Source organism: Larus michahellis, chromosome 16 (genome assembly GCF_964199755.1).
Source record: "Larus michahellis chromosome 16, bLarMic1.1, whole genome shotgun sequence".
Classification (NCBI taxonomy): Eukaryota; Metazoa; Chordata; class Aves; order Charadriiformes; family Laridae; genus Larus; species Larus michahellis.
The window spans coordinates 1,118,003-1,145,965 of record NC_133911.1 but is presented as its reverse complement, the minus strand read 5'-3'; the positions used below and the strand labels follow the sequence as shown (position 1 = coordinate 1,145,965).

The 27,963-nt window shown below is 50.8% G+C and overlaps 1 protein-coding gene across 6 annotated transcripts in view; it reads left to right on the top strand.

The window, feature by feature from the left end:
* Window positions 1-27,403, top strand: part of ZBTB40 (zinc finger and BTB domain containing 40) — a 48,086-nt gene extending 20,683 nt beyond the window's left edge. For 2 of the 6 annotated variants that reach the window (XM_074560567.1, XM_074560566.1), the window contains exons 6-18: window positions 1,481-1,673; window positions 4,522-4,658; window positions 5,461-5,650; window positions 6,708-6,841; window positions 7,821-7,989; window positions 14,456-14,863; window positions 15,356-15,562; window positions 16,300-16,464; window positions 16,919-17,133; window positions 17,734-17,896; window positions 18,651-18,737; window positions 19,711-19,931; window positions 20,663-27,403. In XM_074560567.1, coding sequence (XP_074416668.1) covers window positions 1,481-1,673; window positions 4,522-4,658; window positions 5,461-5,650; window positions 6,708-6,841; window positions 7,821-7,989; window positions 14,456-14,863; window positions 15,356-15,562; window positions 16,300-16,464; window positions 16,919-17,133; window positions 17,734-17,896; window positions 18,651-18,737; window positions 19,711-19,931; window positions 20,663-20,860 — 2,487 coding nt within the window. In that variant the 3' untranslated portion in view covers window positions 20,861-27,403. Of the gene's footprint in view, window positions 1-1,480; window positions 1,674-4,521; window positions 4,659-5,460; window positions 5,651-6,707; window positions 6,842-7,820; window positions 7,990-14,455; window positions 14,864-15,355; window positions 15,563-16,299; window positions 16,465-16,918; window positions 17,134-17,733; window positions 17,897-18,650; window positions 18,738-19,710; window positions 19,932-20,662 lie in introns of those variants that run through there. The other 4 variants (XR_012583959.1, XR_012583958.1, XR_012583957.1 and 1 more) reach the window with 4 other exon arrangements.
* The last annotated feature ends 560 nt before the right edge of the window (window positions 27,404-27,963 follow it).

Sequence of the window (27,963 nt, the reverse complement as noted above, 5' to 3'; positions counted from 1 at the left end):
AAAAAAAGGTTGTATCTTACCGGGACGTAACCACAGCCTGTGCTGAAGGCAGGACTGACAGGTTGGTACAAGGTTACCGGTGGAATTCTTGGCAGTTAATTAATATTAACGCTAATGTTATTGACACAAAAGTATCAAAGCACGCTTAGCAAAACTTGTTGATGAGCAAATCGGTGATCTTCTGTCCCCACAGAGGAGGATCTGCAAGAGGGAGAAGAATTACATGGCTGCAGAACTAAATAGGGAGGATGGAATGGCGTGGTAGTACGAAGTGAAGGGTGTGCTTTTCAATGCCGTAACGAGAATGAAGAATTAAGACCTCATCTGAAATTTCTGCGTGCCGTTCCGGTCTTGTTCAAAAATGGTGAATTTGTATTGGAGCAGAGACAGATCTGCAGTCGTAAGATCAGGGGAGGGGAGAAGCGGTTTTGCGAGAGGACCTGCCTTGTTTAGACAAGTGAAATGAAGTCTGAGAGGGAATATGATTGTGCTCTTATAAAGAAATTGGAGAGGAAGGGTAGGGTAAACGCCTCAGAGAGTTTAGAAGGCTTTTTAAGCTAAAAGATAATGTTGGCACAGGAACAAATGGGTATACGCTGGCCATGAATAAATTTAAGCTGAAAATTAGAAGAATCAACAGGGGAATGAGACTGTAGAAGAGCTTTCCAACCAGGGGAAAGGGAGCAAAAATGTAACTAGTTTTAGGACAGATCAGACTAATTTTATTAATGGGACTGTGTAGTGTAGTGCTTACGGCAGCAGGGAACGCGGCTGGTGACCTGCAGAGTTTCTGACAGTCCGACATTGCAAACGCTTGGGAACGCAGCGTTTGCGGAGAGGAGGTCAGCCTGCATTTGTCAACTGGCTTTCCCTTGTAGGAGGGAAATACCTACCTTGTAGGTGCTACAGTGGCATACCAGAGCTTTTCCAAGCTACAGTGATTGCATCTCACACAAGAGATGTCTCATGTGGCCTCGTCGTAAAAATAATCATTCAATTAATAGGATGCTTATTTAAATAATGAGTCCTTTTTTTTTTTTTCCTCTCCATCCCTGTCTTTCGCCGACAAGCAGAAAAATTGCGGAGACAAGGGAAAATAGACTGCCAATATAAAAAGTATTTTCTACAAATATTAAGTGAAATATTGTTTTGAATCCTATCTTTAAGTCATTTTTTTGTTCCCTTTGAAAAAATGCTTTTTTGCTTGTCCGCCACTTCCAAGAGCTAGACATGGTGGAAGAACCCACCGGCATAGTTTTCAAGGTGGCATATGTCAGATATACCTGGGATGCGTTTAGATGTTCCTGTAACTAGCACCCCGTAACACCTCCCACTTAATCAGATTACTGGAAGCAGTGAATATGGATTAGTTGCAGTACTGCCTGCTGTGATGCCGTTCCTGTTTCTCTGGTCTCTCTACAGATCCAAGAGTTTGTAGGAAGCTCTCACAAACAGGTTCTTGTCTGTTTCTTTGTCACAGGTAGTTTTGGATTGCTGCGAAGGCGGGTCTCAAAGGGAAGCCATGGACAACCTGCTCAGGAAGGTGCATGAAGAGAAAACCCTGAAAGCGGAAAGTTTGGTCAAACTTCTGGGGGCTGTGAAAGCATCATTCCCTGGCCTTCACCTTCTGCTGGACAACTTGGTGGCAACAGCAAATGTCTCTGATGTCAAAGGTATGGGTACGCTAAACTCCAGATGCCTGGGGAGTCAGTTCAGGGGATTGCCAGGAAGTCTGGATGCTTGTCTGGACTTCAGTGCGCTCTTGGAATCTTATTTTCATGTAAGGGAATGGGATGGCCTTTTTATACAAACAAAAACGGTCTGGGAGCACCGGGGTAGGAGGACTGTGCCAGCAAGAAAGCCCCCAATTTGCCATGCAATGAGCAGTGTTGGGCAGAAGCCTGTTGGGCTCCTTCCTGGACTTTGGCACCAATAGGATAGAAACTAGGATGTCTTATTGGGCAAACAGGAGAACTGTTCCCTCCAGTGTCAAATTACTTTTGGGTTTTCAGTCACTTAAAAGCAGCAGCATGTGTCTCCATAATAAACAGAACAATTTTCACTTAATAAACCCTTCATAGGTGAAGGCGTCTTTACCAAACTCTGGTCCATTGGTGACTTTAACTCATGGTACTTGCTGGCTTTGAAAGTACCTAAAACTTCCCCAAAGCTGTAGATGTCTTGGAATAAATACAGGCAGTGTCTTACCTGGCTTCAGTCTTCGTGAATTCCTCATGATTGAGGGAGATTGTGGGCTGCGTGTTTGGTTGGGTAGTGTTTCTGCACATCATGGTTGTTGAGTTGTGGTGTCCTGTGTGGAGCAGAGTGTGCTGATGGGAGTCCTATGCTTAGTGTCATCATTATCTTGGACAGCTAGTCCCCTTCTTTTTATTTTGGTGGAGTTTTATTGTTCGTGGCCTGCCAGTGGTGGCGCTGGGGCTCCTGAGTCCTCACCTTTCGGCCGGTGGGACAGCCTTCCGAGTGTGGGTGGGTTTAGGCACACCCCTGAGCAGTTCAGAGAGGCAAATTTCACCAGCTCTGAAGTCGCTTAAAAATTAAAAACTAAATTAACATGCAGTGAAATGTAAATGAGTGTTTAATAGAAAGCAAAACTGTGCTCATAATGCTGATAATTTCCTCTGTAGCAAACATTCCCGACAGGCAGTTTGCTTTGTCATTTGTTAAGCACGATTGCTTTCTTGAAACACCAGACTCCCAACATGGTTAATTATCTAGTGGTAATACCCATTCCAAGGAGGAGCGTTCCTTAATTACATAGAGCTGAATCTCCTCAAATTGCAGCTTGAACAAACAGAAGCACAAATACTTCTTATCGGGGAAATGAAGAGGGAGGGAATGATTTGAGCCACTGATGGCAGCCTTTGATGTCCTCTGCTGTCCCACCAGCAGAAAGGAGGACGTCTCGTGCAGCGGCGCAGGGCACGCTCTGCTTACGGAGCTCACCTCGGTACGGCAGCAGAACTGAGAGTGCATTCATAACAACTCAAATTGGTGTAATTTGAAACAGGAACGTTCCGATGGGAGAAGGGGAAAAATATTTTTATTATTTGTGAACCATCCCCTGATCCATGTGGGGCACGTCCCAGTCATACCTAAACCCTATGGAGCTGAAGCGCTTAAAGAAGTTCCCTCAGCTTTGCTGGGGAGTAGGCTCGTGTCTCCAAGAAGTCTTTGTCCAGGGAGTTCTCATATTAGCTCTCAGTCTTCCATTGATTATTCCCACAGCCTGCCATTGCCTCCTTCAGCATCCCGGAGAGCTTTCTCTTCTTACCCAGCACTGTGTATCTTCGGGGTCCCAGAGATTGTATTTTCCCCAGGCTGTGTGTATTTAGCTGCTTTTCTCCCAAGTAGTGCTGTGCGAATAATAGATTTTTCTGTTTGGTACTGAACCAAAATAATTAAAAGACCTAAGCACACAAACAAAAAACACGCACAGATGTCTTGGATGAATTACAGGGTTTTTTTTTTGTTTTGGTTTCTCCTACAAAAGTATAGCTATGCATCTTCTCCAATTTAGAAACTCCAACAGTGAAAAAAATCCTTTTCAGATTCATCTATTTGGCAATTCACAGTTTTATTTATCAACTAATCTGGCAACACGTACGATCATATATTACTTTTGGTACACAATGTATTTTGCCCAAGCCTCTTCATTATCCTGAATAAACACTGTTCCTCTTTCTTGAATTAGTCCTTTGTGTCCTGATGCTGGTGTGTCTTTAAAGGGTTGTGGTGTTACTCTATTTCTCAGATCCGTCAGGGCAAACCTCAGCAGACCCAGCTTGGAAGTAGATATGGGAGGAAGAAGGAATGAGGTTAAAGTTGCGGTTTTGTGGTGTACGGGAGAGAAGAGGGTGTTAGCACCGCTTTGCAGTCGCACGTCTGCTTTGTGTTCCCTTAACGTTTTCACCAAGGACAACTCAGCCCGCTAAGTTGTTGATTACTGTGGACCATCTGGGTGTTTGTAGAATGTTTGATAGTCATACACCGCTGAGACAGAGCGTGTTGCAGAGCTCCTTCTCAATGGAGTGGATCAAAAACTCTCACTTACAGACCTCTTTCAGTGAAACTACAATTAAGAGTCAGTAGTGGGGTCTCCTTGATTCCAGGGCATCAGAAGAGGCTGATGAACACCTCGAGGTGTTGTCTTTACAGACAAGGCCACATGTTTACCTGCTGAACATGGCTGAAAACTGAGACTTTCTTCTTCTGGGCTCAGACTAGGACAGAAACTCGCCAGGCATTTGGGTGCCAGAGATCTATTTCTGTAGGCACGTGTGGGCAGGGGATATTCTGTGTTGTCTTTGATTTGGAGAAGTTTTGATTTGTCATGTTGATCCCCTGCTTGAAGGTAAATCCAGGTGTCCTGACCGTAAGGCTGTCTGTTAGTCACCCAGGGAGAGTGGGCTGCCTTGGCTTTTTCAGCCCCCCGCAGCTCTGAAGCCCTTTGGGAAGATGCTGTAAGCTGAACTGTTCTCATTTTCATTCCCTTGCACTCAGCCAAGTGGAGCCCAGAGGATTATGGAGCCAAACTGTTGAGACGATACCGAGAAAACTTAGTGGAGCTCCTCACGGACACCCAGACGCTGCTGCAGGGCATCTCTGCTGCACAGAGCCTGGCTCCTGCTGAGAGGGAGGTAAGCGGTCTCCTGTCCATCTGCAAGGAGATACAGAGCTTTAATCCCCATCTGGGATCCCTGTCAAGTCTTGAGGACTTGGTTTACCACCTGTCACGGCTTGGTTTGGGGTAGGCCTCCAGCAGGACCCTGTTTAATGATTCTTTAGTATGCTATAGCGGGAGTGAAGCAGGTAATGTGTATGAAGCTGAAGGCTGGCAAGTAAGAGTGGCTGATTGGGGCACTGAAGAGAGAGGTTCAGCCTTGGAGTGAGTTGAGGAAATGACTGATGTGTTTGGCTGAAGAGAGACCTTATAACGGCCTTCCAGTACCGAAAGGGGGTGTACAGGAAAGACGGGGAAGGACTCTTGATCAGGGAGTGTAGTGATAGGACAAGAGGTAACAGTTTTAAACTGAAAGAGGGGAGATTTAGATGAGATATTAGGAAGAAATTCTTTACTCTGAGGGTGGTGAGACAGTGGAACACGCTGCCCAGAGAAGCTGTGGCTGCCCCATCCCTGGAGGGGTTCAAGGCCAGGTTGGACGGGGCTTGGAGCAACCTGGGCTGGTGGGAGGTGTCCCTGCCCAGGGCAGGGGGGTGGAACTAGATGATCCTTAAGGTCCCTTCTAACTCTAACCATTCTGTGATTCCAAGAGCTGGGCTTCCAAGTGATCACTGCTTGAGTTGCACCACGAGCCACGTCTTGAGGAGGGTGGGAGCAAGGGAAGTCTGGGTCTGGGGTGAGCCATGGTCGTGGCTAAGCATGATGCAGGGCAGGTGGATGGGGTCCCCTGTTAGTGCCTCGCTGTGGGTCTTTCCAAGGCAATGGAGCAGGTTGTGAAGCGAGAGGACGGCGGTTTTGCCTCCCTTGTGTCGGCGGCGTTGGAGGAGCGGTCTCTGTCGGTCTCTGCCATTTGGCAGCTGCTGCTGGCTGTGCGGGAACCTGCACCACTGAACCTGCTCATGGAGGAGATCCGGAAACAACCCGGCGCAGAGTTTTTCTTCCAAGCAGGTAATGGCCTTGGTGTCCCTCCCAGGCTCTCCCTGAGCTTCTCCTGCTGCTGGCAGGAGCTGCTTTCTAACTCCTTGACCTCCCTCCAGCCAGGAACCTCTTTCCTTCCAGTGGGTCTCAACACCTATGTCCTTGGTGAAACGGTTGACTGGTTGGAAAAGCACTTTTGTCTGCAATTGTGTCTGCTTTGCTTGTGGGTCTGTGCCTTCAGGTTTTGTAATGAGCAAACCTTTTCAGAGCTGGCCACCATCCTGTGCCAATAACCATCTGGAGGCCCACCAGACTGAAAGCACGGGTTTCATCTGTGTGCAGCCACCACGCTGACCCCCTCCGAGCCTCAGTCTCTGGCTTTGAGTTTTCCTACTTTAAAATCTAAACTGGTTTTTTTCCCCTCAAAACTGCTGTCAAAACCTCATGCAAGTGTGAGGAGTGCTGAGGTTTGTGGTCTTGTGGGGCAGGAAGGGGGGGCTGTGCAGAGCCCGCTGCGTGTGCTGGCCCCGTGGGCACAAAGCTGGGGTTCACCTGCCTGCAGGGAGATGCCTTTGGGTAGTTGCCTCCGTCCAGACTCCTCTCCTCCGTCCCCTCCGTGCTCAGCCCGGACAAACCAGCACTTCTGTTGCATCTGGCTGCTTTTTACGTGGCTGTCCTCGAAGGAGGCAAATTGTGCCTAGAAATGCCTGTTTCTCTGCAAAAGTCAGAATGGGGTGTCTGTAATTGGGGGAGAGAAGAAATCCTGGGTGTTGGGAGAATCATGCCTGCCTTTTGAGGTTGTCAGTGTCTCTTTCAGCAATGTGCTTTGGAAAACCTGATCTTCTTACCCGACACTGGACAAGCAGTGAGAAGTGAGGTCTGCTGGGGATTTACGCTGCATGTCAGGGCTGCAATTAGTATAGCCAAAGCTTGCCTGTAATTGCTGTTTCCTGTGCCCTAAAGAATTCGCTCCTACTGTTAACAGCTCAGCTTCAGGAGCGGGCTGGACAAAGCTACGTGAAGCTAAGGCAAGGTTCTCCTTGGTTTTGTGTTTTTAAATACCTTTACGTTTTATTTTCCTCTTCAGTGGCCACCAGCGAGAGCGCAGCCATTGAGATCATCCTGCGGCACAGCAAGCTGATCTTGGAGACCATCCAGCGGAGAGCGGACCTGGAGGGCTTGGCCCCGGGGGAGGCAGGACTCACAGAAGCAGTAAAAGAGGTATGAGGGGATGCTCTCAGAGCCGCCGCGGTTTGGGGCTCAAAGCGTGGACAGGGCCTACAGTGCGCTGAAATCAAGGGACGTGACTTACGTGGGGGAAGCCATCCAAAGTTGGAGGTGCCCCTCTGCTGAAGCGAGAGCACGTTGGGTGTGTTATGTAAATTCTGCAGGAGCTCTTAGGCAAAAGAAATTGCCAGGGAGATTCTCAGTTGATGAAAATGTGCATAGTCAAACACGGCAAAACTATTCCAGCTCTGCAAGAGTGCCGAAGTCCTAGAGAAAGCAGAGCTGCCAGGGAGTGGGTTTCCATTTGAGCTGGCTGTTCCAGGACATACGAGAACGAAACGCTCCTAGAAAATGCACCGAGGATGCCATGATTGTGTAGCGTCCTGGGGTGCTTTCCCTGTTTTCCCTTTGACGAGGGAAATGGGCTGTGTTAGTTAGTAACGGGCCCGCCTTTTCCACCAAGCAGTCTGCAGTTGCTCATTCCTGCTCTGGTTAGCTGCTGTTGGAGATGTGGAAGGGTGAGGTATGTACGGGCACGCACAGGTCCTCACCCTGATTCTCCTTGCAGCGGCTGTCTGAAGGTTTGGATTTGGAAGGGAGAGAAAAGCCCCGAGAGAGTTGTGTATGAAAAACAGGTTTATGAGTTAGGTAAGCTTGTGATGCCGTAAGGCATTGACGAACCGCTCTTTCCGTGGAAAGGTGGTTTTAAGTGAGCTAACACCAAACCAGAAAGTCAGAGAATTTAATTTCTTGTAACTTTTTTTTTTAATCCTGAAATTCTCTCAGCTCATGCACATACGTCAGTGGGGGGGCAAAGACCTGTGTGGAAAAGGATTTCTTTTCTGGTTTCTCAAAGCAGGTTCCCAGCAGTAGAGATGAAATAAAGCAGACGTGCCCTCACTCCCAGACCATCCTGACCTTTCACAGCCCAAAATTTCTATCATGTGGTGCTTTCTTCTTCTTACTTCTCCAGCTACTGAGTATTTCTGCTCAGAAAGAAAGTTCAGAGGCCTCCTTGAAAGCAGCTCTGAGCACAGCCCAAGAGAAGTCTGTCCTGGCCATCAAGATCTGTCAGCTGCTGTGCAGTGTCCACGAGTCCTTCCCGGACCTGCAGCCGGTGATGCAGGAGCTGGGGCATGTGGGTAAGAAAAGCACAAGCTTTCATCCTTCAGTGATTTTTTCACACATGGTTATGGGAGTTTTGGGCAGTTTGGTAGTGAACCTCCGTGTCGTGGTGGCCTGAGGTCATTTCACCCCCGGGCAGATGTCAGCGTTGTACTTGCAGGAGGATTCACAGGGGTGACCTCTGGATCCAAGCACTGCAGCGTGTTTTTTCTGCTGCTGGTAAAATGCACCAGATTAAAGTTTTGTGTGTTACAAGGGTTGCAGAGATTGTAACTGACCCCATGCTGGCATTCCTTAACGGTGTTTGCATTTCTCTACCCCAGCCCTTGCTCAGTAGGCATTTAGGCAACTTAGTTGTCTCATTTGTATCTATACTTTTTTATCTTTAACCTGTGGGGTTTCTTTTGCTCTTCCAGTACCGTATGAATTTGGACTTGTATTACAATCCCTGACTTTATCTGTGTACGTGTGGGTGCTTCACATGCTGATTACGCAAAGGTCACATCGGAGCGCGCTTGTCTTGTGCAAAGATGACCGTGACAGTGCAGTTTGTAGTCCCAGACTACTTTCTGAGTTAATTTTATAGTCCCTTAATTTGGTCTTCCTATGTATACACTTTACAGAGCAAATGATCCCCTGGGAGGGTCCCACAGCAGTAGGGGAATGTTACATACTGTACTAGTTTGGCAAAGGTAGAATGAAACATATGCAGATAGCAATTTGGTGAACTCTGGAAACAAACGCATAGCAATAACCATGTGTGAGACCCTGCCCTGAGCTGTGGGATGCTTTCCAGCTGAGTGGAATTGTGTCTCTGCATTCGCCATTTGAAGGAAGCATGCTTAACAGGATTTGATGCTTTAATGAAAAAGATAACAGAGGGCCAGGAAGCTAACTGCAGGTTTGCATTCTCTGGAAAAGGATGCAAATGTGACTTGCTTATTCTGTTTGCTCACATAACATTTTTTTATAGCATCGTGCTTCCCAGCTCATCCAGATTCCTTGGGCTGTGGATTCCACTGGGATGTACACAGTGTGCTTTTTATCCAAGCACAGGTGCTCGTTCAGCTCAATCCGTCCCTATTTACTAGTGGTGCCAGAGATGCTTAGCTTATGGTGCAGTGTGGAAATATTAGCAGATTGCTAGGTAGTTAGAGTAAAAAGCTTATTATTACACAGAATCACAGAATGGTTTGGATTGGAAGGGACCTTAAAGATCATCTAGTTCCAACACCCTGCCCTGGGCAGGGACACCTCCCACCAGCCCAGGTTGCTCCAAGCCCCATCCAACCTGGCCTTGAAGCCCTCCAGGGATGGGGCAGCCACAGCTTCTCTGGACAACCTGGGCCAGGGGCTCATCACCCTCACAGGAAAGAATTTCTGCCTCAGATCTCATCTAAAACTCCCCTCTTCCAGTTTGAAGCCATTACCCCTTGTCCTATCATTACACTCCGTGATCCAGAGTCCCTCCCCATCTTTCCTGTAGGCCCCCTTCAGGGACTGGAAGGGGCTCTAAGGTCTCCCCGGAGCCTTCTCTTCTCCAGGCTGAACCCCCCCAACTCTCTCAGCCTGTCCTCACAGTAGAGGGGCTCCAGCCGTCCCAGCATCTTCGTGGCCTCCTCTGGTCCCGCTCCAACAGGTCCATGTCCTTCTTGTGCTGAGGGCTCCAGAGCTGGACACAGGACTCCAGGTGGGGTCTCACAAGAGCAGAGTAGAGGGGGAAAATCACCTCCCTAATGTCTTGTCTTTTTTTTTAGGGGTAGGAGGTTTGTCTGAAAATTTAGGTCAGGGTCATGATCGGTCTTTATGAATGAACACAAGCCTCCTGTCTTTGACGCTCACCATCATTTCGTGTTTGACAGCGACAGGTCAAGCCAATGTCCCCCGCGTGCTGTAAAGGGACAGAGCGAGCTGCTGTTCGTTAACTTGCCTGCGTTCTTGAGCAATGGGGGAATGTTGTTGGGGTGGTAGGTGGTGCTTGGGAGCAGTGGGCGTGTAGAAGAAACTGAGGACCTGGATTACTGCTCTAGCCATAGGGCTCGGAGGGCGATAGCACATGTTCTGCTCCCCTTTTTTGACTCAGTGGCCTTAATGGTCTCCTTGAGAGATATCCTACACTGTAGATTCAGTGTTCATGCCCAGTTCAGATCTAGGTCCTCTCTTCTAACTCTACCAAGAGCTGCCACCAATACAGTTGGCTCTTTCCCTTGGTTATGGCTCTGATGAGGATTTCCAGAGAAAAGGTGATTCCTTCTCATCTGCCATTCCCTTTCTGTCTCCTGCTGATGCTGCAGGCACCTGCCCCACTCCCGTTGACCCTGTCTGACCACGGGATGTGCCAGGGCTGATGCCCTGGTGACTCTGGAGGAGGTAAGCCAACAAGAATTGCACGTGCCTGTGAACGTGCAGCCCACCTTAGCTTCTGGACACCTTGCAGTGCTTGCCAGCGAGGGATGTGGGGAGTCAGCTAGATTGCTCTGGCAGATGCCTGCTTCTCTGGCACCAATATCAAAGAGAGCAGACTGCTGTTACTAAGTGTCTTTGCAAGGCTTCAAGCCAAGGTTGAGACTAAATCAAGCAAGAAGCAACATCAAAAACAAGAACCCTGGAAAAACTGTATTTCCTTGGCAAAAATATATATTCTGTGTGAAGCGTCCAGAGAAGGATTGCCAGTTACCAGCCCCTTCTTGGCATCCTACGGATCTTTGCACTGAATGTCCATATCTTAATTTCTAGGCCAGTCTCCTCAGCTCCGATATCACTGCTTACCAGCCCTAAATGTTGCAGGTGGCTTTATGGATCAATAGCCATGTGGCTCTTGGCATGAGATAGGAATGATAACGGTGCGCCTCATGTTTGACGGATGTGAGCTTCCACTTGAAACAGAGGAGATCTTACATTTCTGAAGAACATATGCGCTGCATGGAGATGCGTACAGTTTGCGTTTCCACTTGAAAGCAAGAGTTCTTACATGTCTACTGAAAAAAAAAATAATAATTCTGATACTTAATTTAGGTGAGCTGAAGCACTTGGAAAGCATCAGGCATCCCTTGTGGAGCAAGCTGTCTGCATCCATCCCCAACCACACTCAGCATCATCAACTGGGTTGGTTCCTTTGGTGGTGATACGATATGAAATCTGTTGGCTTCTCCTTGAGTCCCTTCTGTAGTCAGGGCGCGTTCACTGTTGGCAGCTGGTGCTTGCAAGGATGTCTCTTCCAGCCAACTCCATAACCTCCTCTCTTGCCAGCTGCTTTCTGGGTCTCCGTATAGTCACTTCTTGGGAGATCATATTTGTCAAGATATGCCTCACTTTCAGATCTCAGAAATGTGTCAAGAACTCCGGCTTCTGCATAGTCTCGTGTTTAAAAAAAGACAGTTTGCATCTAACTTAGGCCTGAGTCGGCCCCTGGAAGTGTTAAACTCTGGGGTCTGTGAGCAAAGTGCCATTCTCCCCTGTAAAGATTCTGCGTTAGAAGCCATCATGTGTGTCAGCAACCATTGGAATGACCTTCAAAATGCAAAGGGGTAGGTGGAATTTTCTTACAGCTTCAGCTAAAGAAGTGGGAGACGGGATGGTCACACACCAAGGGATCTTCTGCTTCTGGAGTCATGAATTGCAGGGAGGGTAGAGCAGCCACTAGGATTACAGACTCAGCAGACCACTTACAAAAGAGAGAGAGAACTCAGTATGAAATATGCCATAATTAATAGCGGGGTTTTTCTTCCAGTGCTGAATGTCTTTGCTACCAGAGAATGGAAAGTGATGCAAAGTCCAGAGTCCCAGAGGACCCCACAGTCAGGAATTCATGGTGTACGTTTGCCCTCGGGCTCTGTCTGCTCCCAGGAGGCTCAGCCAGGGGCTGCATGCTAAGTTCTTGCCTCTCAAACTTGATACACAATCGTTTCTTCACTCTGGTCTTATTTCTCACGAGAGCACTCGGGTTCACCTCTAAGCTTCCTGCGTCTCTGAGGATGGAAGCTGACTGGGTAACGTCTGTTGCTCAACACTGCCCTAACGAGGTATGAAATGTTGTCTTCAACCATAGGAGGGGTTCTGGGAGACATCCTGGCTGCCAAGTGGAAAGGAATTGCTGCCCTGACGTAGCCATGCCGTGTGTCCCCTCTTCTGTTCAGGCAGCAGCCAGCCCGTGGTACTTGATGCCATTAAAGAAACCTGCAAGTTCAGCAACCTGACACCTGACCTTACTGTCACGTCAACTTTGTGTCATACAGTTTAGCATGTCTCCCATTCATCTCGTGGTAGCCTTTGAAAGCCTTTTGAGGGTCTATTCCACTATCAGGCAAGGTTCCTTCTGCCTTCCAGAATGTATATATTGCACTGGCATGGGACTACAGAGTGCAGGTACTTAGCCATTGATTTCACATGATCTGCTTCAGCTTTCTTTCAGACTCTTCTCTGGGAGTAGTAGCATCCCCCTGAAAATGGAGCTGTTCACGGAGCCCCTTTTTGCATTTCCCTGTGAAGGTGGACTGAAGTTGAGAGCTCCCCCTGCTTTTATACCATTATAGTCTTGTGCTGCTGTTTAGGTTAAAGGTTTGAAATCCTTTTCACAGGCATAAGAGCAGGAGGACCACGAGCCAGCTCTTGGCCTACTGGAGTCTGGGGCAAACTCCTCTTCACTTCATCTGACTCAGGTTACGCTTGTGCTGCCATGGCACTTTAGACATTTCCAGTCCTGGTTTCCTTAGTGCTCATATCTTCACAGAATGGTTTGGGTTGGAAGGGACCTTAAAGATCATCTAGTTCCACCCCCCTGCCCTGGGCAGGGACACCTCACACCAGCCCAGGTTGCTCCAAGCCCCGTCCAACCTGACCTTGAAGCCCTCCAGGGATGGGGCAGCCACAGCTTCTCTGGGCAACCTGGGCCAGGGGCTCACCACCCTCACAGCAAAGAATTTCTGCCTCACATCTCATCTCAATCTCCCCTCTTCCAGCTTGAAGCCATTACCCATCATCCCATGGCTCCCCTCCCTGATCCAGAGTCTCTCCCCAGCTTTCCTGGAGCCCCTTTAGGTACTGGAAGGTCTCCCCAGAGCCTTCTCTTCTCCAGGCTGAACCCCCACAGCTCTCTCAGCCTGTCCTCCCAGCAGACGGCCTCCAGCCCTTGAATCATCTCCGTGGCCTCCTCTGGCCCCACTCCAACAGCTCCGTGTCCTTCTCCTGTTGGTGCCCCAGAGCTGGAGGCAGCACTGCAGGGGGGTCTCCCCAGAGCGGTGCAGAGGGGCAGAATCCCCTCCCTTGTCCTGCTGGGGATGCAGCCCAGGATGCAGTTGGCTTTTGTCCACATCCATCCTGCCCAGCAAGGTGACTCTTCTTGACATTCAACATTTCTGGGAGATTTAAAGATACTTCTTCATTTGGGTCAGAAAAACTGATATTGTTGGTTGTAGGGGTGTGGGAAGAGACCTTAGAGGTGAAAGGCATGTACTGCTATCTTCACGGAGCAGGACAAACTGGAAACCAGTCTTCCAGTCTGTTTTTCTCCCTTGGTGTGTTCAGAGGTCAGTGGGTCACCGCTTGACTTCTTAAGATTTCCAGGTCTGTTGGAATATGTCACCTGGTTTCTAGTTCGTTGGAAATCCAGGGCAGTAGTGCCGTGCAAGGAGGACAATTTGCTGAGCTCTCCCCATAGCGAGGAACGCAGAAAGTTTTTTCAAGCACAGGCTGAATTTCGTGTGCATTGGCAAAAGAAGTCTGCACTGGTTTCCATGGCCACGCAGTTGCATGGTTGTCATTATAGCAAAGAAGACAAACATATTTGTTTGTATTTTGATTTCTTCCATATGTGCATTCCCTGTGGGTCTCTTCTGTAGACTGAGATTCCTAGGTGAATTTTACAGCTTGAGCTTTTTGAGATGATGGTGTTAGGGGGCCTCAGAAAAGCATTATACTTTGTAAGAAGTGAATGTAATGAGCGATTTAAAATACCTCAGGGCCCTAACCACAAGACTCGAAAGGGTCGTAGCAAGATTATCTGTTCTCTTTCAAAGAGATTGCGTTTGGGAAGTGTTCCTGAGATTTCTTGTAATTAATGGCTGGATATCCTCTCTCTATGGCAGACTTAGACAGTATCATACCTGAGGCTCAGATCTTCAAACATTTAATCATGGCCATAACTTCATGTGTCTGAGCAGGAGGCAGATGCTTGGAAGCAACTGATGTTCCTGTTTGAGGAGCAGGCTCTTTGGAAAATCTGGCCCTGGCTCTTGCCAATCTAATCCAGCCCCTGGTATGTGTGGGTGGGGAAACTCAAGGACCACTCCTTCATGCATCGTACCATGCCACGGCCACTTATTGGCAGAGCCATGTGCCACCATTGTGGTGGGACAGCGTGTCTGATGTGTGTCTTTTCTTGCTGTGCAGGGACAACTGTGTAGGAGCATTCAGGAGACGGGGGACTGAGGGGCTGGTGACTAGTAGGACTGGTCACCACCAAAACAGGAATTATTATTTCTGTAGGTCTCTTGACTGAGGGAACTGGGGAGAAGCCTGGGATCAGGAAGTGGAAGGTGAACAGTGAATCCCAAGTTGAAGCTCTGGACAAAGATGAGGACAAGGCAGGAGGTGCCGGTGCCAAGGAACCAAAGGAACACCAAGAAAAAGCTTCTTCCAAGAAGAGTTTTGTCTGCAAAGCCTGCGATAAAACCTTTCACTTCTACTGCCGCCTGAAGGTGCACATGAAACGTTGTCGGGTGGCCAGAGGAAAGCAAATCCAGTGTAAGGAGTGCAGCGAGGTCAAATCAACAAAGAAGGAACTGGAGAAGCATCAGCTGGAGGTCCATGGGATGGTGGGAACAGCCAAGAAGAAGAAGAAGCGGCTCCCTGTGGCGTGCGACATCTGTGGCCGAGAGTTTGCTCATGCCTCAGGTAGGGTTGGTGGGAGCAGGGTTGTTTGGACGTAAGTCTGGGCAATGTAATAAAGTGATAGTCTGAAATCTCCTCCTCCTCCCTGTGGCTCTCTGAGCGCTGTGTGTGAGAAACGCAGCTCAGCTCATTTCTCCTGCCCCACTGAGCACAACCGCTTTCTGATTAGTTCTTCCCTAATTGGTTTTCCACATGGCTCATCAAGGAAAAGTGGGGCTACTGGCAAACTTAAAAGCCTCCAAAAATAATCAGGCTGTTCCAATTCTGCGGCTGGTTTAGCAGGATGAGTAAGAGGAGTTGAGACTCTTTGCCCTCCCTGTGTCAGCTCCTGGTATCGTGGTGGACCTCCAGCCAGGAGGACACAGGTGGACCCCGGTGTTGCGGGTGGGCAGGTGGACCTCTGGGCTGGGTGGAGTGGTGCCTCTGCAGCAGCATTGGGCAGGGCTGGCACTGGGTCCCACCAGTGCCACCCTGGTGTCCTGCCTGCCTCCCCAGGGATGCAGTACCACAAGCTGACGGAGCACTTTGACGAGAAGCCCTTCTCCTGCGAGGAATGTGGGGCCAAGTTCGCAGCAAACTCCACGCTGAAGAACCACCTACGGCTGCACACGGGGGACCGGCCCTTCATGTGCAAGCATTGCCTGATGACCTTCATGCAGGCCTCCGCCCTTGCTTACCACACCAAGAAGAAGCATGCTGAGGGTGAGCCTTCCCTGCGGGAGCCCGGCCATGAGCTTGGCTTGCTCCGTCCACTCCTTCCTGCCCTACTCTTCCATCTGCCTCCTGATCGCTTCTCCAGCCTTCCCATCCTTTGGGAGGCTGCTCCCAGACCTTCTTCACCCACCTGGTTTTGGCTGCTGTTCCCAGCTCTGTCTCTCCCCCATCCCCTTCTCCAGCTCCTCCCTTTATCCACCCAGTTAGCAGCTTGCTCTCTGTTAAGGCGATCTTGGTCTTTCTCTGCCTTTCTTGTTTTGCTCCTGAGTTCCTGAGCTTCTCTCTGTCCCCTCACATCTAAACTCTTGTGATGCGACCTCCTCCCTCTGGTTAACCTGCTTTCTCCTGTGCCTCCCTCTGGCTGAATTTCACGTAGGTTTTCATGGCAGTGCTTCTCCTGCCCCTGCACCCCAGACCCTTCTGCTACCGGGGCATGAGCATGTTGCAGCTGGGCAGTTAATTTTGAACACGAGACATGCCCATGTGTAGCACCTCCAGGAGCATGTATTACCTCCAGATACTTGAGATCTGCTGTAATCTAATATTCCCTGCGCAGGTGTGGTTTTCTCCAGCACCTCTAGGGCCTTCTCGACCCTGCACTGAGATCCTCTGGCTACCCCAGGGAAGCCTGTCCAGTTTACCATCCCTCCCTCTGAAATTAGGTGTAGTCCGGGCAGAGCTCCTGTCCCGTTAGGTGCAGGCTCTCACCCTGGGTGTCACTGCAGGGAAGATGTACGCCTGCCAGTACTGTGACGCTGTGTTCGCCCAGTCCATCGAGCTGTCGCGCCACGTCCGGACTCACACGGGGGACAAGCCGTATGTCTGCCGGGAGTGTGGGAAAGGCTTTCGCCAGGCCAACGGGCTCTCCATCCATCTCCGGACCTTCCACAGTGAGTGTGGTCACCTGCCTCCCTGGCTTGGGCAGCCCAGCCTGCAAGACGCAGCTTCTGGGGGGTCATGGGAGACCCATCCGTGCCAGCAGAAGCTTGTGCAGGTGTTACTGGTGCCTGCAAGCTGCCTGGGCATCTCGTCGTGGAGGTTTTTTTCCTCCCAAGAAAAGAAAGACTCTTTAGTGATTTGATGCTGTGGGTAGGATTATTCCAAAGAAAATGGCAGGGCTGGCTTCCAGCAAACTGCAAGCTGCTGGGAACCTGCCACGGGAAGCTGTAGATGAGCAGGAGCAGCAACATCTGTATGCAAAGCCAAAACTCCAGTGCTAGTTTTCATCTGGGAAGTAACAAGCTTTTATTTCCCTTTTCTTTCCTCCCTCTGTGAATTCTCCTCTTAATTCTTTTTTTTGCCTTGATTTCTTTGCCACCTGTTTGTTGCATTTCTGGGCGGCAGACATCGAAGATCCCTACGACTGCAAGAAGTGCCGGATGAGCTTTGCCACCCTGCAGGAGCACCGCAAGCACGTCCACGAAGCCCACTCCCGGGAGTACCACCCCTGCCCGACCTGCGCTAAAGTCTTCAGCGCCCCGTCACTCCTGGAGCGCCACATGGTGACCCACGTCGGAGGAAAGCCCTTTAGCTGTGACATCTGTGACAAAGCTTACCAGGTGAGCTGGTGCAGCAAGGATCTAGTCTCATGGGCTGGGGGTTGCCGTTGCCTGCTCCTGCACCAGGATGTCCCTCCTGGCCACGTGCACTGAGTGCAGCAGTTTGTGGTCAGCAGAAGGAAAAATTGCACAGAGGAGGCAGAGTCTGTAGAGAAAAGGCAAGTCCATGGAGAGAGATGGGCCGTGACTGCAAAGGGCTACTACATACCTGCCCATCTGAACCCTCAGGAATCTCTTTCACCCCAGTTTCTCGCTGCCGGGAAGCATAGGGATAAAAATAACTCGTGTTGCAAACAGCATGCCTCAGTGGGAGCGTGTGTGGGAGTACATTCCTACCAGGGAACAAAAATTCACACCAAAAAGAGACCTGCAGCGAGTGAGATGAGCATGAGGGATTCAGCAGGGTTCAGCTCTTCAGGGGCAATGGAGAAACAGAAGCGAGGTGTTAGCTGTTGTCCTGTGGGAGGACGAGCAGGTCCTGTACCTGCTGAGCACAGCCCCACTGTTCCTGTTGCATCCCGCGCAGTTTCTTGCTGTCATGATGTCCATGGAACAGCTTTGTATTGTAACCACCATGTATTGTGATCCTTATCATTGCAGCAGTTGTCAGGGTTATGGTATCACAACCGGACCCACCACCCTGATGTCTTTGCAGCTCAGAATCACCGCTCCTCCAAGTTCTCCTCCCTGCAGTGCAGCTCCTGTGACAAAACCTTCTCCAGCACTGCTGCTCACCGAAAGCACGTCAAGGCAGAGCACGCAGGTGATGGCCCATTCGTTAGCAAACAAAAACGCGTGGCGATTCCTGGAGAGATGTAGTAATAACTCTGATAGGAGAAGATTTCATGTCCCGTTTACCTGCAAATCACAGTAGATTCTTTGTATGCTGTAGCAGCCTTTTCTGGCAAGTCTCACCTCAGCGTCTTGCAGTTCACTTAATAGAACAGAATCATAGAGTGTGTTGGGTTGGAAGGGACCTCTAAAGGCCATCTAGTCCCACCCCCCTGCAGTCAGCAGGGACATCTTCAACTAGATCAGGTTGCTCAGAGCCTCATCCAGCCTGGCCTTGAATGTCTCCAGGGATGGGGCCTCCACCCTCTCTCTGGGCAACCTGGGCCAGTGTCTCACCACCCTCAGTGTAAAGAACTTCTTCCTAATGTCTCATCTAAACTTGCCCTGCTCTAGTTTAAACCATTGCCCCTCGTCCCATGGCTCCATGCCCTTGCAAAAAGCCCCTCCCCAGCTTTCCTGGAGCCCCTTCAGGGACTGGAAGGGGCTCTAAGGTCTCCCCGGAGCCTTCTCTTCTCCAGGCTGACCCCCCCCAACTCTCTCAGCCTATCCTCAGAGGATAGAAGGCCGCTTGCTCTTGGCCTCTCCTTTTCCTGCCTTATTTCCAAAGGTGGTCCTCACGTCTATATGCATGTGTGGTGTTGCTGAAACATTAACAAAGCTATGGTCCAGAAGGTCTTGTAGAAGAACTTGGGTGCACACTTTTCTGTTCTTGGCCTTTTTTGCAGATGTGAAGTTCCACGAGTGTGAGATGTGCAAGGAACTCTTTCCCACGCTGGCTCTTCTGCAGGTCCATGTGAAGTGCAGGCACTCAGGTCTGTTACACTTGCTGTTGTTCGTGTTAACCTTGGGAGCAAAGACTGTTCCTCTCAGTGAGTGATGTCTAAGGTGTAAGTGGGAGAGTGAAGGTGGGTGTGGTAAGGAAGCAGAGGGAGAGGAAACACAAAACGAATGGATGAACTGGAAGAGCACTGGTTTTGGTGGGGCTGGGACATGTTTGTTAAGCTTCTGGGGCCGCTGGAGTCAAGGAAGGATCTGGATTTACTTGTTACAGCAGATAAGAGAGCTCAGTGCGGGTGAGGAGACATCAGCCCAGAGAAACAAGGAACAGAACCCCAACCATGGGAATCTGTGGAGGACAGAGCTAGTGGGAGACTGGAGAAAAAGGGAGTTTAGCACCAGAAAAATCAAAGAGGGACCTGCACTTGGGGAGACCACGTCAAGGGCCCTTTGGCAAGTGAGCGATCTGAAGCAAGGCTGTGGGGCAGGGTGAACTGGCAGATCAGACTACTACAGAAGGCGAGTCCCCAGGGCCGTGCATGGGACGGCAGCGGGGGAGACGGATCGGGAGACATTGGAGGGGACAGTCCACAGCAGCCTGGAGAGTGAGGACGGAGGAGACCTAGACATAGCCCTGGCTGAGAGGAGGGAGCCCCTGGGCTGGATGATGGGTTTGCAATAGCTGAATCGGGAGGTGCAAGCCAGGTCAACAAGGAGCAGTGCTGGATGATGCAAAGGGAGAAGAGATGTTTTTGGGAAGGGACGGCCGCAGCTACAGTCATACACCAGCCTGATTCTGAATGCCAGTGCTGCAGAGAGCTAGATCTAAAATGGACCTGAACAGCCACGAACTCTTTGACAGACAGTGGTGTAGCCAGGAGAAGGGACACTGGCACACGTCCCTGGTGGGTTTCAGCCCTGTGCGTTCTGGCCATTTGCAGCTCCCTGTGCCTTTGGGCTGGCCCTGGCTGTCGCAGCCCAGGCTCAAGGCAGTGCATCTCCCCGCAGGCTCCCAGCCGTTTCGCTGCTTGTACTGCTCAGCATCCTTCCGCTTCCCAGGGGCCCTGCAGAACCACGTCACCACCGAACACTTCAAGCAGACGGAGAGCACCTTCCCCTGTGAGCTCTGTGGGGAGCTCTTCCCCTCCCAGGGCGAGCTGGAGGGGCACTACAGCGCTGAGCATCCCAAGGTGGTCTTCTCCCAAGCCACCACGACCCAGATTGTGCAGGTAAAGACTGCTCTGTGCCACAGCACCCGTGGTTGTTCATCCGTCCTCCACCTCCAACCCTCTTGTTCTTCCCAGATCCACCCTGTGACTCCTGTTATTCCTTCTGCTCCCTGATTACCCCTTCTTAGAGGGGTCCAGGATGCAAGCCCCCCAGCCCACGGTGCTCTGGGATTTCTGTGCTGGTGTGAGGTGGGCTTGCTGGAGGGGAGGCAGCTCAGTCCTGGTTTTTGGGTGCTGAGGAGAAGAGACTGACAGCGTGTGCAGAGGTGTTTGGTTACTCGGAGGCTATTAAAGCCCAGATGACACATCCCATGAGATTATAGCTGTTTTGTCGGGAGCCAAATGCTAGGCTTGAACCCAGAGTCTTTCTCTTCATCCATCAGTGGAGAACAGCTCCTTGGATGAGGGAGCCGAGGGTGCAAGATTCCCTGGGCTGGCATTCCTCCAGTGGATAATCACAGAGCGTTTATTGTCTACGACTGCTTGTGGAGCTAAATTATAGCAATTTTGTGGAGAGAAATATTTAAATTACTCTCCTGTCTTGTCTTTTGCATCATCAGTGTGTGGCGTTCGGTGTTTCCCGTTAGTCTCACGCCTATTGTAATTGCAGACCTCTGGTGTGAAGCTAAATGTTATTACCAGAGCTGGGGCCAAGAAAGATGTGGGGAGCAAAGCGATCCTGGGGAAAGCAGTGCTGTAAGTGTCTGACTCTCAGGTCATCTTCCACACAGGTAATTCAGACATCGGAGCAAGGAGCAGCAGAACACATCATCTCTTTTGATGAGGCACAACTTGCTGGCTCCCAAGTCTTTGTGACGTTGCCTGAATCTCAGATGAGCCAAGCTGGCTCCGAGCTGGTGGCAGTGACCATGGAGGACTTGTTTGATGACAAAGTCACTCTGATTTGTGAAGAAACCAAGGGAGAGTGAGCAGCGGGTGCCCATGCATGGCGCCCGGTATCCACTAGACTCATTCAGGAGCTGTACATGCCGCTCCAGCAGGGAGATTCGGGGTTTCTTTGGGAAAGCAGCCCCGGGGATGTGACGCTGCAAAAGAAATGGCATGCAGCAAGCACAGCATGGCCAAGGACAGGAGGAGTTTGTAGACGTTCGCAAGGGCCTGGGAACTCGCCCTGCAGTCAGCAGCTGCCAGCTCAGGTGAGCTGGACCACTCAACCCTCCAGGCTCAAGAGAAATAAAGAAGCAGAGGAAAAAATGGGAATTGTGTGTATTCACATGTGAAGAGAGTGGAGAGGAGGAGACCAATGCAGGACAAAGCTGGGCCAGTATGGGTATGTGAAACCAAAGAAAAAGCTGCCCCGAGAATTCGGGGTGGAGATTATAGCTGAATCAGTGATGCGCTTGCAGGTGTCTGCTACTCTGCAGGATGTTTAAGGGCTGCTTTGTTCCTCGGTTGCTCTCCCTGTACCGTTGTGCCGCCCATTGTGCCAGCTGGAAAAGTCCTCCAGTGCAGCTGACGTTTGGGCCTCAAGCAGAGACTGGGGAGTTGTGCTAAATGGCTTGGGAGCTGCTCAGGCACCGCCGCGTGCGTAGCACCGGTCTGATCCCATCCATGTCTTTGCTGCGGCTGTCCCTTACAAAGAAGGGTCACGGGCAGGTCCGGGCGTCCACATCCTCTTTGCGAGCAAGCAGCCCTGCCCTCTCCCACCTCCCCTCTAATTCACCGAGGATGTGCTGAAGCTGCTGCATCTGAGAAAGGGCTGTGTCTGCATGGCAGGGCCCCCGTGACTGGTATCAGCGGATTGGCACTAATGAAGGCATATCTGTCTCAGTGTGCTGCTGTGACTGCACACAGACGTTCCCCGTGGCACACAGGGCATTGCTTTGTGAAACGCATTCAGATACCTGCCGTAAAGTTTGCTTGTCTGGTGCCAGCGCGATGCAACAGCTTCATTGCAGCACAGCGGCCCCTTTAAGGCTAAATTTCGTAAGGCTTTTTTATCTGCCGTTTCCTAAAATATAATCTGATAATTAATGGTTTGCTGAATCCATTATGAAGTGCAATTAGATAGATGCAGGTTTCCTGTGGCTCTAAGGGGACTGGTGGCATTTATCTTCCTTTCCCTCATGCCAAAAGGTTGAACTCCGCCACTGCGATATTTACATACTGAGCGGTGATCCCCGCCGCATCTCGCAGCCTGAGACCCTGCGGCGAGCAGCGCTCCTTTCATCACGCTGCCCAGAGCCACGGCAGTGCAGGGGATGAACAGATTGGAGTGTTCCAGCAGCATCTTGCGCTGGTTGCTCACAGCCACCAGGCAGAAATGGCGACGCAGGAGAGTGCCAGGGTGGTTATGCCAGTGAGATAGTTTGTTGTTCCTGTTAGAGCTTGGAGAAGTGAACAACAAGGGGTGACCCCAGGAGAGGGGCTTTGTGGAGCTAATGTTCTCTCTGGCATTTTTTTGGGGTGTGCGGCAGCAAGCACATGACGCTGTTGAAGTGTTTGTTGCACATGTCGTGAAAGTGCCTCCACCTTTCTCTTCCTCAGTTGCATGCGCAGCTTGTCCTCCAGGCTGTGCCCTGACGATGAAATGGAGGAAGAGTGAGGTTAAGTTGCCACTGAATCCGGGAATGACCAGGAGATGGTGCTCAAGGTCTTGAGGATTAGTGCTAACGGCCAGGTGCCTCTGCACCTTTGCTGAAGCTCCTCTTGGCCTTCCCAGGCCATACCCAGCTTCTGGGCAGGTGTGGAGAGACCTGGAGCCACCACCAAGCCGAAGGACAACTCCAAGCTCTGGACAGGGCACCTCCAATCCCTGGTTGTCGCTGCTTAAAGAAGAGCTTGAGACTAGGCTGTGGAGAAAGAGTGGGTAGGCTGTGGAGAGCACAGAGGGTACTGCTGGAGACCATCTCATGCCTGCCTGGAAACAGAAGAGCTGAGCGTGGCGCTTAGGATGAGCACAGGGATGGTGACAGAACAAGCAAGTGCGTCTTGATGGTCACAGAGCAGATGTGTCGGGAGGTAAGCGGTGGATTTTCTCCCACAGGCTGCTGGAGATAGAAGCTGTTTCCCCCTTTTCTGGCTCCACGGGAGCTGTGGAACACAGCCTGTAGCACAGGCTAGGTGAAGCTGATCTCCCTTTTTTTCCTGAAAAACTCTGGAGGAAGACTAAAGGTTTAGCAGGGTTTGGGGAGAAGTTGCCTCATTTATAGCCCCCTTATAAGGCTTAGCTCGGGAGAAGCATGCAAGTGATGCATTTTGACTTTGATCCCTTTGGTCCCTATTGACTGAGTTTTGTCACAGTTGAAGGGGGACAGTGTAAATCACACATCAGGTGAGGTTCAGGCTCACATCCGCTGTTTAGGGTCATCTCTCCTGCCTTCGTGACCAGCAAGAGCCTGCATAGATGTATCCTCAGCAGAGTCCTGCCAGCAGTATACGCCCAGTGAGAGCTCTGCGGCTGTACAGGGACTATCAAGCATCTCCTGTATGATTATGAGGAGATAATAGCTCGGATCCCCCTGTTCCAGTTCATTCTTGATGGATGAAGTACGCACGTGAGAGCAAATTGCAGTGTTAGCAACACCTCTATCCTGCCTGGAAGGAAGATGCGTTTCCCAGGGCACATCCTGGTCTGGCAAGCCCAATGCTGAAGATGCTCATCACTAGCGATTTTTTTGTTATGCTGCTTATTTTTTTTTTTCCCTCTGTAAAAATAAAACACGGAGAATGAAAGATGCGGCTGCACAGTGACAAGTGTAAAGCAATTGATTGGAAGGAAGAATCCTTATTTCTGAAAATGTGATTTTTGCAGGTCGTCTTCCAGGTGCTGGGTGACCCATTGGGTTACGTGGGGTCCTGTGCCCCACTTGACCTTGGTGCCATCTTCTGTAAGGGAGCGAAGGAGCTATTGTCAGGTCAGGCTGGAGCATGGGACTGTCCTGCCCTTCGCTGTGTCCTCCTGTTGCAAGTGCCAGATGCTTTTGGAAAAAGCGCAGGCTGTCTGTAACAGAAGCCTGGGGAGCAACGTCCCATGGAGGACGTTAGGTCAGTTAATGATTTCTATATCTCCATGCGTTAACTGGTGCCATTTAGGGTGCAGGATTAAGCTCGTGACTGTTAGGAAACGTCTGTTTTCTGCACCAACTTTCATTCTGACCCGGTGTCTGTCCCATTCACTGAAGGCTCCTTTGGAAAAAGGCAGGGTGCTGCTGGGTACAGCAACGGCTGTGAGCGGCCCCTGCTTGGCATTTCCCAAGGCAAAGTGTAATTTGGCAGCCCCAAGGTGTTATTTTAACACAGTATATGTGAATTCTGGGCTTTGGTTTTAGGTTTGGTTGTTGGGGGTTTTTTTGTGGTGTTTTTTTTTTTTTTTTTTTTTTCCTTAAATCCAACCCATCTGTGATTAGGTGCAAAGATGCCGCTGCCTTGCCCAGGAGTGAGGGATGGAGGTGGCGGGAGCACAGAGGGAGCTCGGATGTTGCTTGAAGCCTCTCCTGGGGGAGAGGAGGAGGAGAGTTGGGTACCAGCGCTCTGAAAACCCTCCGTGTGAGTTGGGCAAGCCCTGGAAGCCCCTGTGCCCCGGCTGATGCTGATGTCTTGACAGATTTCGTTACCGGTCTGGCAGGCTGCCAGCACGTCCCCAGCGAATTCAAGCACTGGGAAAGGGAAGCGACGTTTCCAACGGCCTCCAGCTCAGCAAAAGCCAAGTGGCGTTTGGCAGGGCAGGGACGAGATGCTTCAGCAGCCAGAGGGAATTCCCTCTCCTGAATATGGGTGGTTTGCTGCAGACAGTGAGAGCCGAGGCGCTTCCTGGGGAGATGGGCTCCGTAACCTTTTTGTAATGGGGAGGAGGAGGCTGGCTAATGGACGGGGCTCGGCCGCCTCTCCAGCATCAGTTAACGCGTCTAATCCCCGCGCACAGTCAGCTGTACAGTGCCTTGTTGGAGTAAGTCGCCACAATTCCTGATTTCCTGCGTTAAAACAGTAATTCCTTTTATTGGGTCTCCAGCCAGCCTTTCGCACATGATGAGAGCTCAAGCAGAAGCTCTCGGTTTGCCTTCCCTGCACCATTTATGATCACTTAAAGCAGGAAATCTGCCCAGGTTCCTAATCACATTTAAGCAAACCTGATAAAGTGAGCTAGCTCTTAATCCACTTAATACGAGACGCGTGGATGCTGTGTAGCGCCCGCTATATATAGCTTTCCTCTACCGACAGGAGTGGGGCCAGGCAGCGCTCACAAGTCCGATCATGGCACCTGTTCTCTGTGACCTGCGAGGAAACAGAAAGTCCTTGCTGGCAAAGCGTGCGGGCAAGACAGAGGGTGGAGGAGCAATAAGGAGCAGTGGGGATCCCAATTGCCTGGCACGCAGGCGCAGCCGAGCTGTGTGCATCTTAACATCGCTAAATGTCAGGCTCCGTATCTGGGAAGAGGTGATGCCGGCCACGCGGAGAGAGGAGAGGACTGCGGTCAGGATGTCTGAAAGCATCCTGGGGTCCGCTGGTTGTAACCGGAGGCGTGCGGAGCCATGAGTGATGTTTGAGGGCTTTAGGAGCTGCTTTTGGCAGGAGTCGGGAGGCGTTTGCTGCTGCCCCTTGCTCTGAGCGTGGCTGCGGCTAGATGTCTTTCCCATACAGCTGCTCACCCACAGCAGCGTGTGACAAGTAAATGACAAACTGGAGGCTGCGCAGGCAACAGCTACCAGCACAAGTCAAGGAGTGGAAAATCTGCCTTATTGCACGAGAGCGCGGGAGCTCTAATTGCTCAGCGTGGTTAAGGAGTGACCTGGTGGCAGTGTTCACCCCGCTATGCCAGGGGACTGCGTTTGCTCTCGTCTCTGTATTCTAGCAAAGGCAAAGTGCTGAAGGGCATCAGCGCTAGTAAGAGTCCATCTGTGCAGAACACAAATGCTTGGATTTGCCTTGTTTCCCTTCCCCTTTTGGACACCCAGGAGATGCCCAGCATTGAGGGCAGTCCAGACAGCGACCTTTTCAACTTCGACGGGAGCAGGTGATGCCTGTCTTGTTCCCAGGGAGCTCAGGGTCAAGTTTGCTGACTGATATTTCCTTCATCCCCTGGATCAGGGATACTTACAGCCCTGCAGCATATGGGAAGTCTGGTCTGGGCAAGCTGTCTGCTTGCCTTCTTCTCTGTGCTTCCCAGACCTTCTCCCACTGCCCCAGAGCCCCTTGCAGATGGGGAGGGCTGGCGAGGACGGGTCTGTTGTACACGTCCTCGCTTGGAGCACGAAGTAGCTGCCAACAAATGTGTCTGTCCAGATAGATTAGATCTAGCTTGGTGCCATGCAAAATGATCTCAGCCCACAGGTCTTCCAGCCATTGGAGGCTTCCTGACAGAGATGGAGTTTGCTCTCCTCCTCTTGGCTGTAACAAGGTGAGCAGAGCCCTGCCTCAGGTTTCAAACTGCCTGTGGAGATAATCCGTGCCCCTCCAGCTGTGCTGAACCTGTTAACGGGCATGATGATGGCTTTCCCTGACGTGAATCTGGCTTTCTCTGCCCAAGGAGGCCAAGGCCATATGCCACTTACTCCATGGCGTTGGCTTTCTTGGCCAGCACTTTGGTAGAGAAGGGCTGAGCTCAGTCCTTGCCATTCACCCTCATCCCTCTGCTCTGCTGTGCATTACCTGGACAAGGTTTCCCTGCAGGTTCACCCCAGTCCTCCACCCACTTTCACCCGAGCTTTATTGTCACCCAGAGCATCTTCCCAAGTGTTCATCTCATGGAGGTGGTGCATCTCGATATACTCTTGCCATGAGCTGAGCCCCATGCAGGGCTTTGCTGTCTGTAGAGACTACACATGGATGCGTAGCTGGAAAGTCTCCGTTTGCTGGTAAATAACTCCCATTCCGGTCTTCTGCAGGAGTTTCAGGGAGGGCTCTGCTGGGTGGAAGATGGGTGGGGTGGCTTGGCAATTACAAACGTGTGGGTGGTTCCCTTTATCCAGCTTGTGTTGCTTTCACTTTTTCTAGCCCAGAGGCTACAATTGAGACAGTATTTAGAGCAGCGCTGCCCTGTCAGTTGGTGCTTAATGCCCTAATAATATTACATTTGTTTAGCCCATTGCACTTCAAACCTTAAGTTGTTTCTTTTGTCTCTGAGCATTTAATAGCTGTTGCTATTGAGCTGTCCAGTGACACACAGGGCTTTTTCCAGTGTGCTTATAGATGATAGTGAATTTGGCGATACGCAGGAGTAGGTCAGATGGTCCCTACGGTGTGCGTGAACTTCCATTTATCAACACTACGTTTCCCTTGCAGCGAGACTGGTCTCTGTTAGCAGTGAATTCCCTCTGCAGCTCCCTACAGCCTCTCTCATCGACTAACCCAGATAATCCTCTGCTATCTGCCACATCTCAGTAGATCTATTAAACACACAAAAGTTCTGATGTCCTTGTGTGTAACCAGGGTAGGTTGCAAGATTTTAAATCCCCCAGTGCAGGATACTGTCAAAGTTTTATTGAAAGTCTAAATAAATAAACCACTCTTACTCATCCATTTCTCAGTGGTTCGAGAGGGCTTTTCTTTTTTAGAGGTGAGGGATTGCTGTTCACTTGATGGTCTCGTTCAGATTACCAGTGATACAGCTGACCAGGAGTTGATGGGACCCTGGGGTAGGTGATACAGCTGACCAGGAGTTGATGGGACCCTGGGTAGGTGACACAGCTGACCAGGAGTTGATGGGACCCTGGGGTAGGTGACACAGCTGACCAGGAGTTGATGGGACCCTGGGGTAGGTGACACAGCTGACCAGGAGTTGATGGGACCCTGGGGTAGGTGATACAGCTGACCAGGAGTTGATGGGACCCTGGGTAGGTGACACAGCTGACCAGGAGTTGATGGGACCCTGGGGTAGGTGACACAGCTGACCAGGAGTTGATGGGACCCTGGGGTAGGTGACACAGCTGACCAGGAGTTGATGGGACCCTGGGGTAGGTGACACAGCTGACCAGGAGTTGATGGGACCCTGGGGTAGGTGACACAGCTGACCAGGAGTTGATGGGACCCTGGAGTAGGTGATACAGCTGACCAGGAGTTGATGGGACCCTGG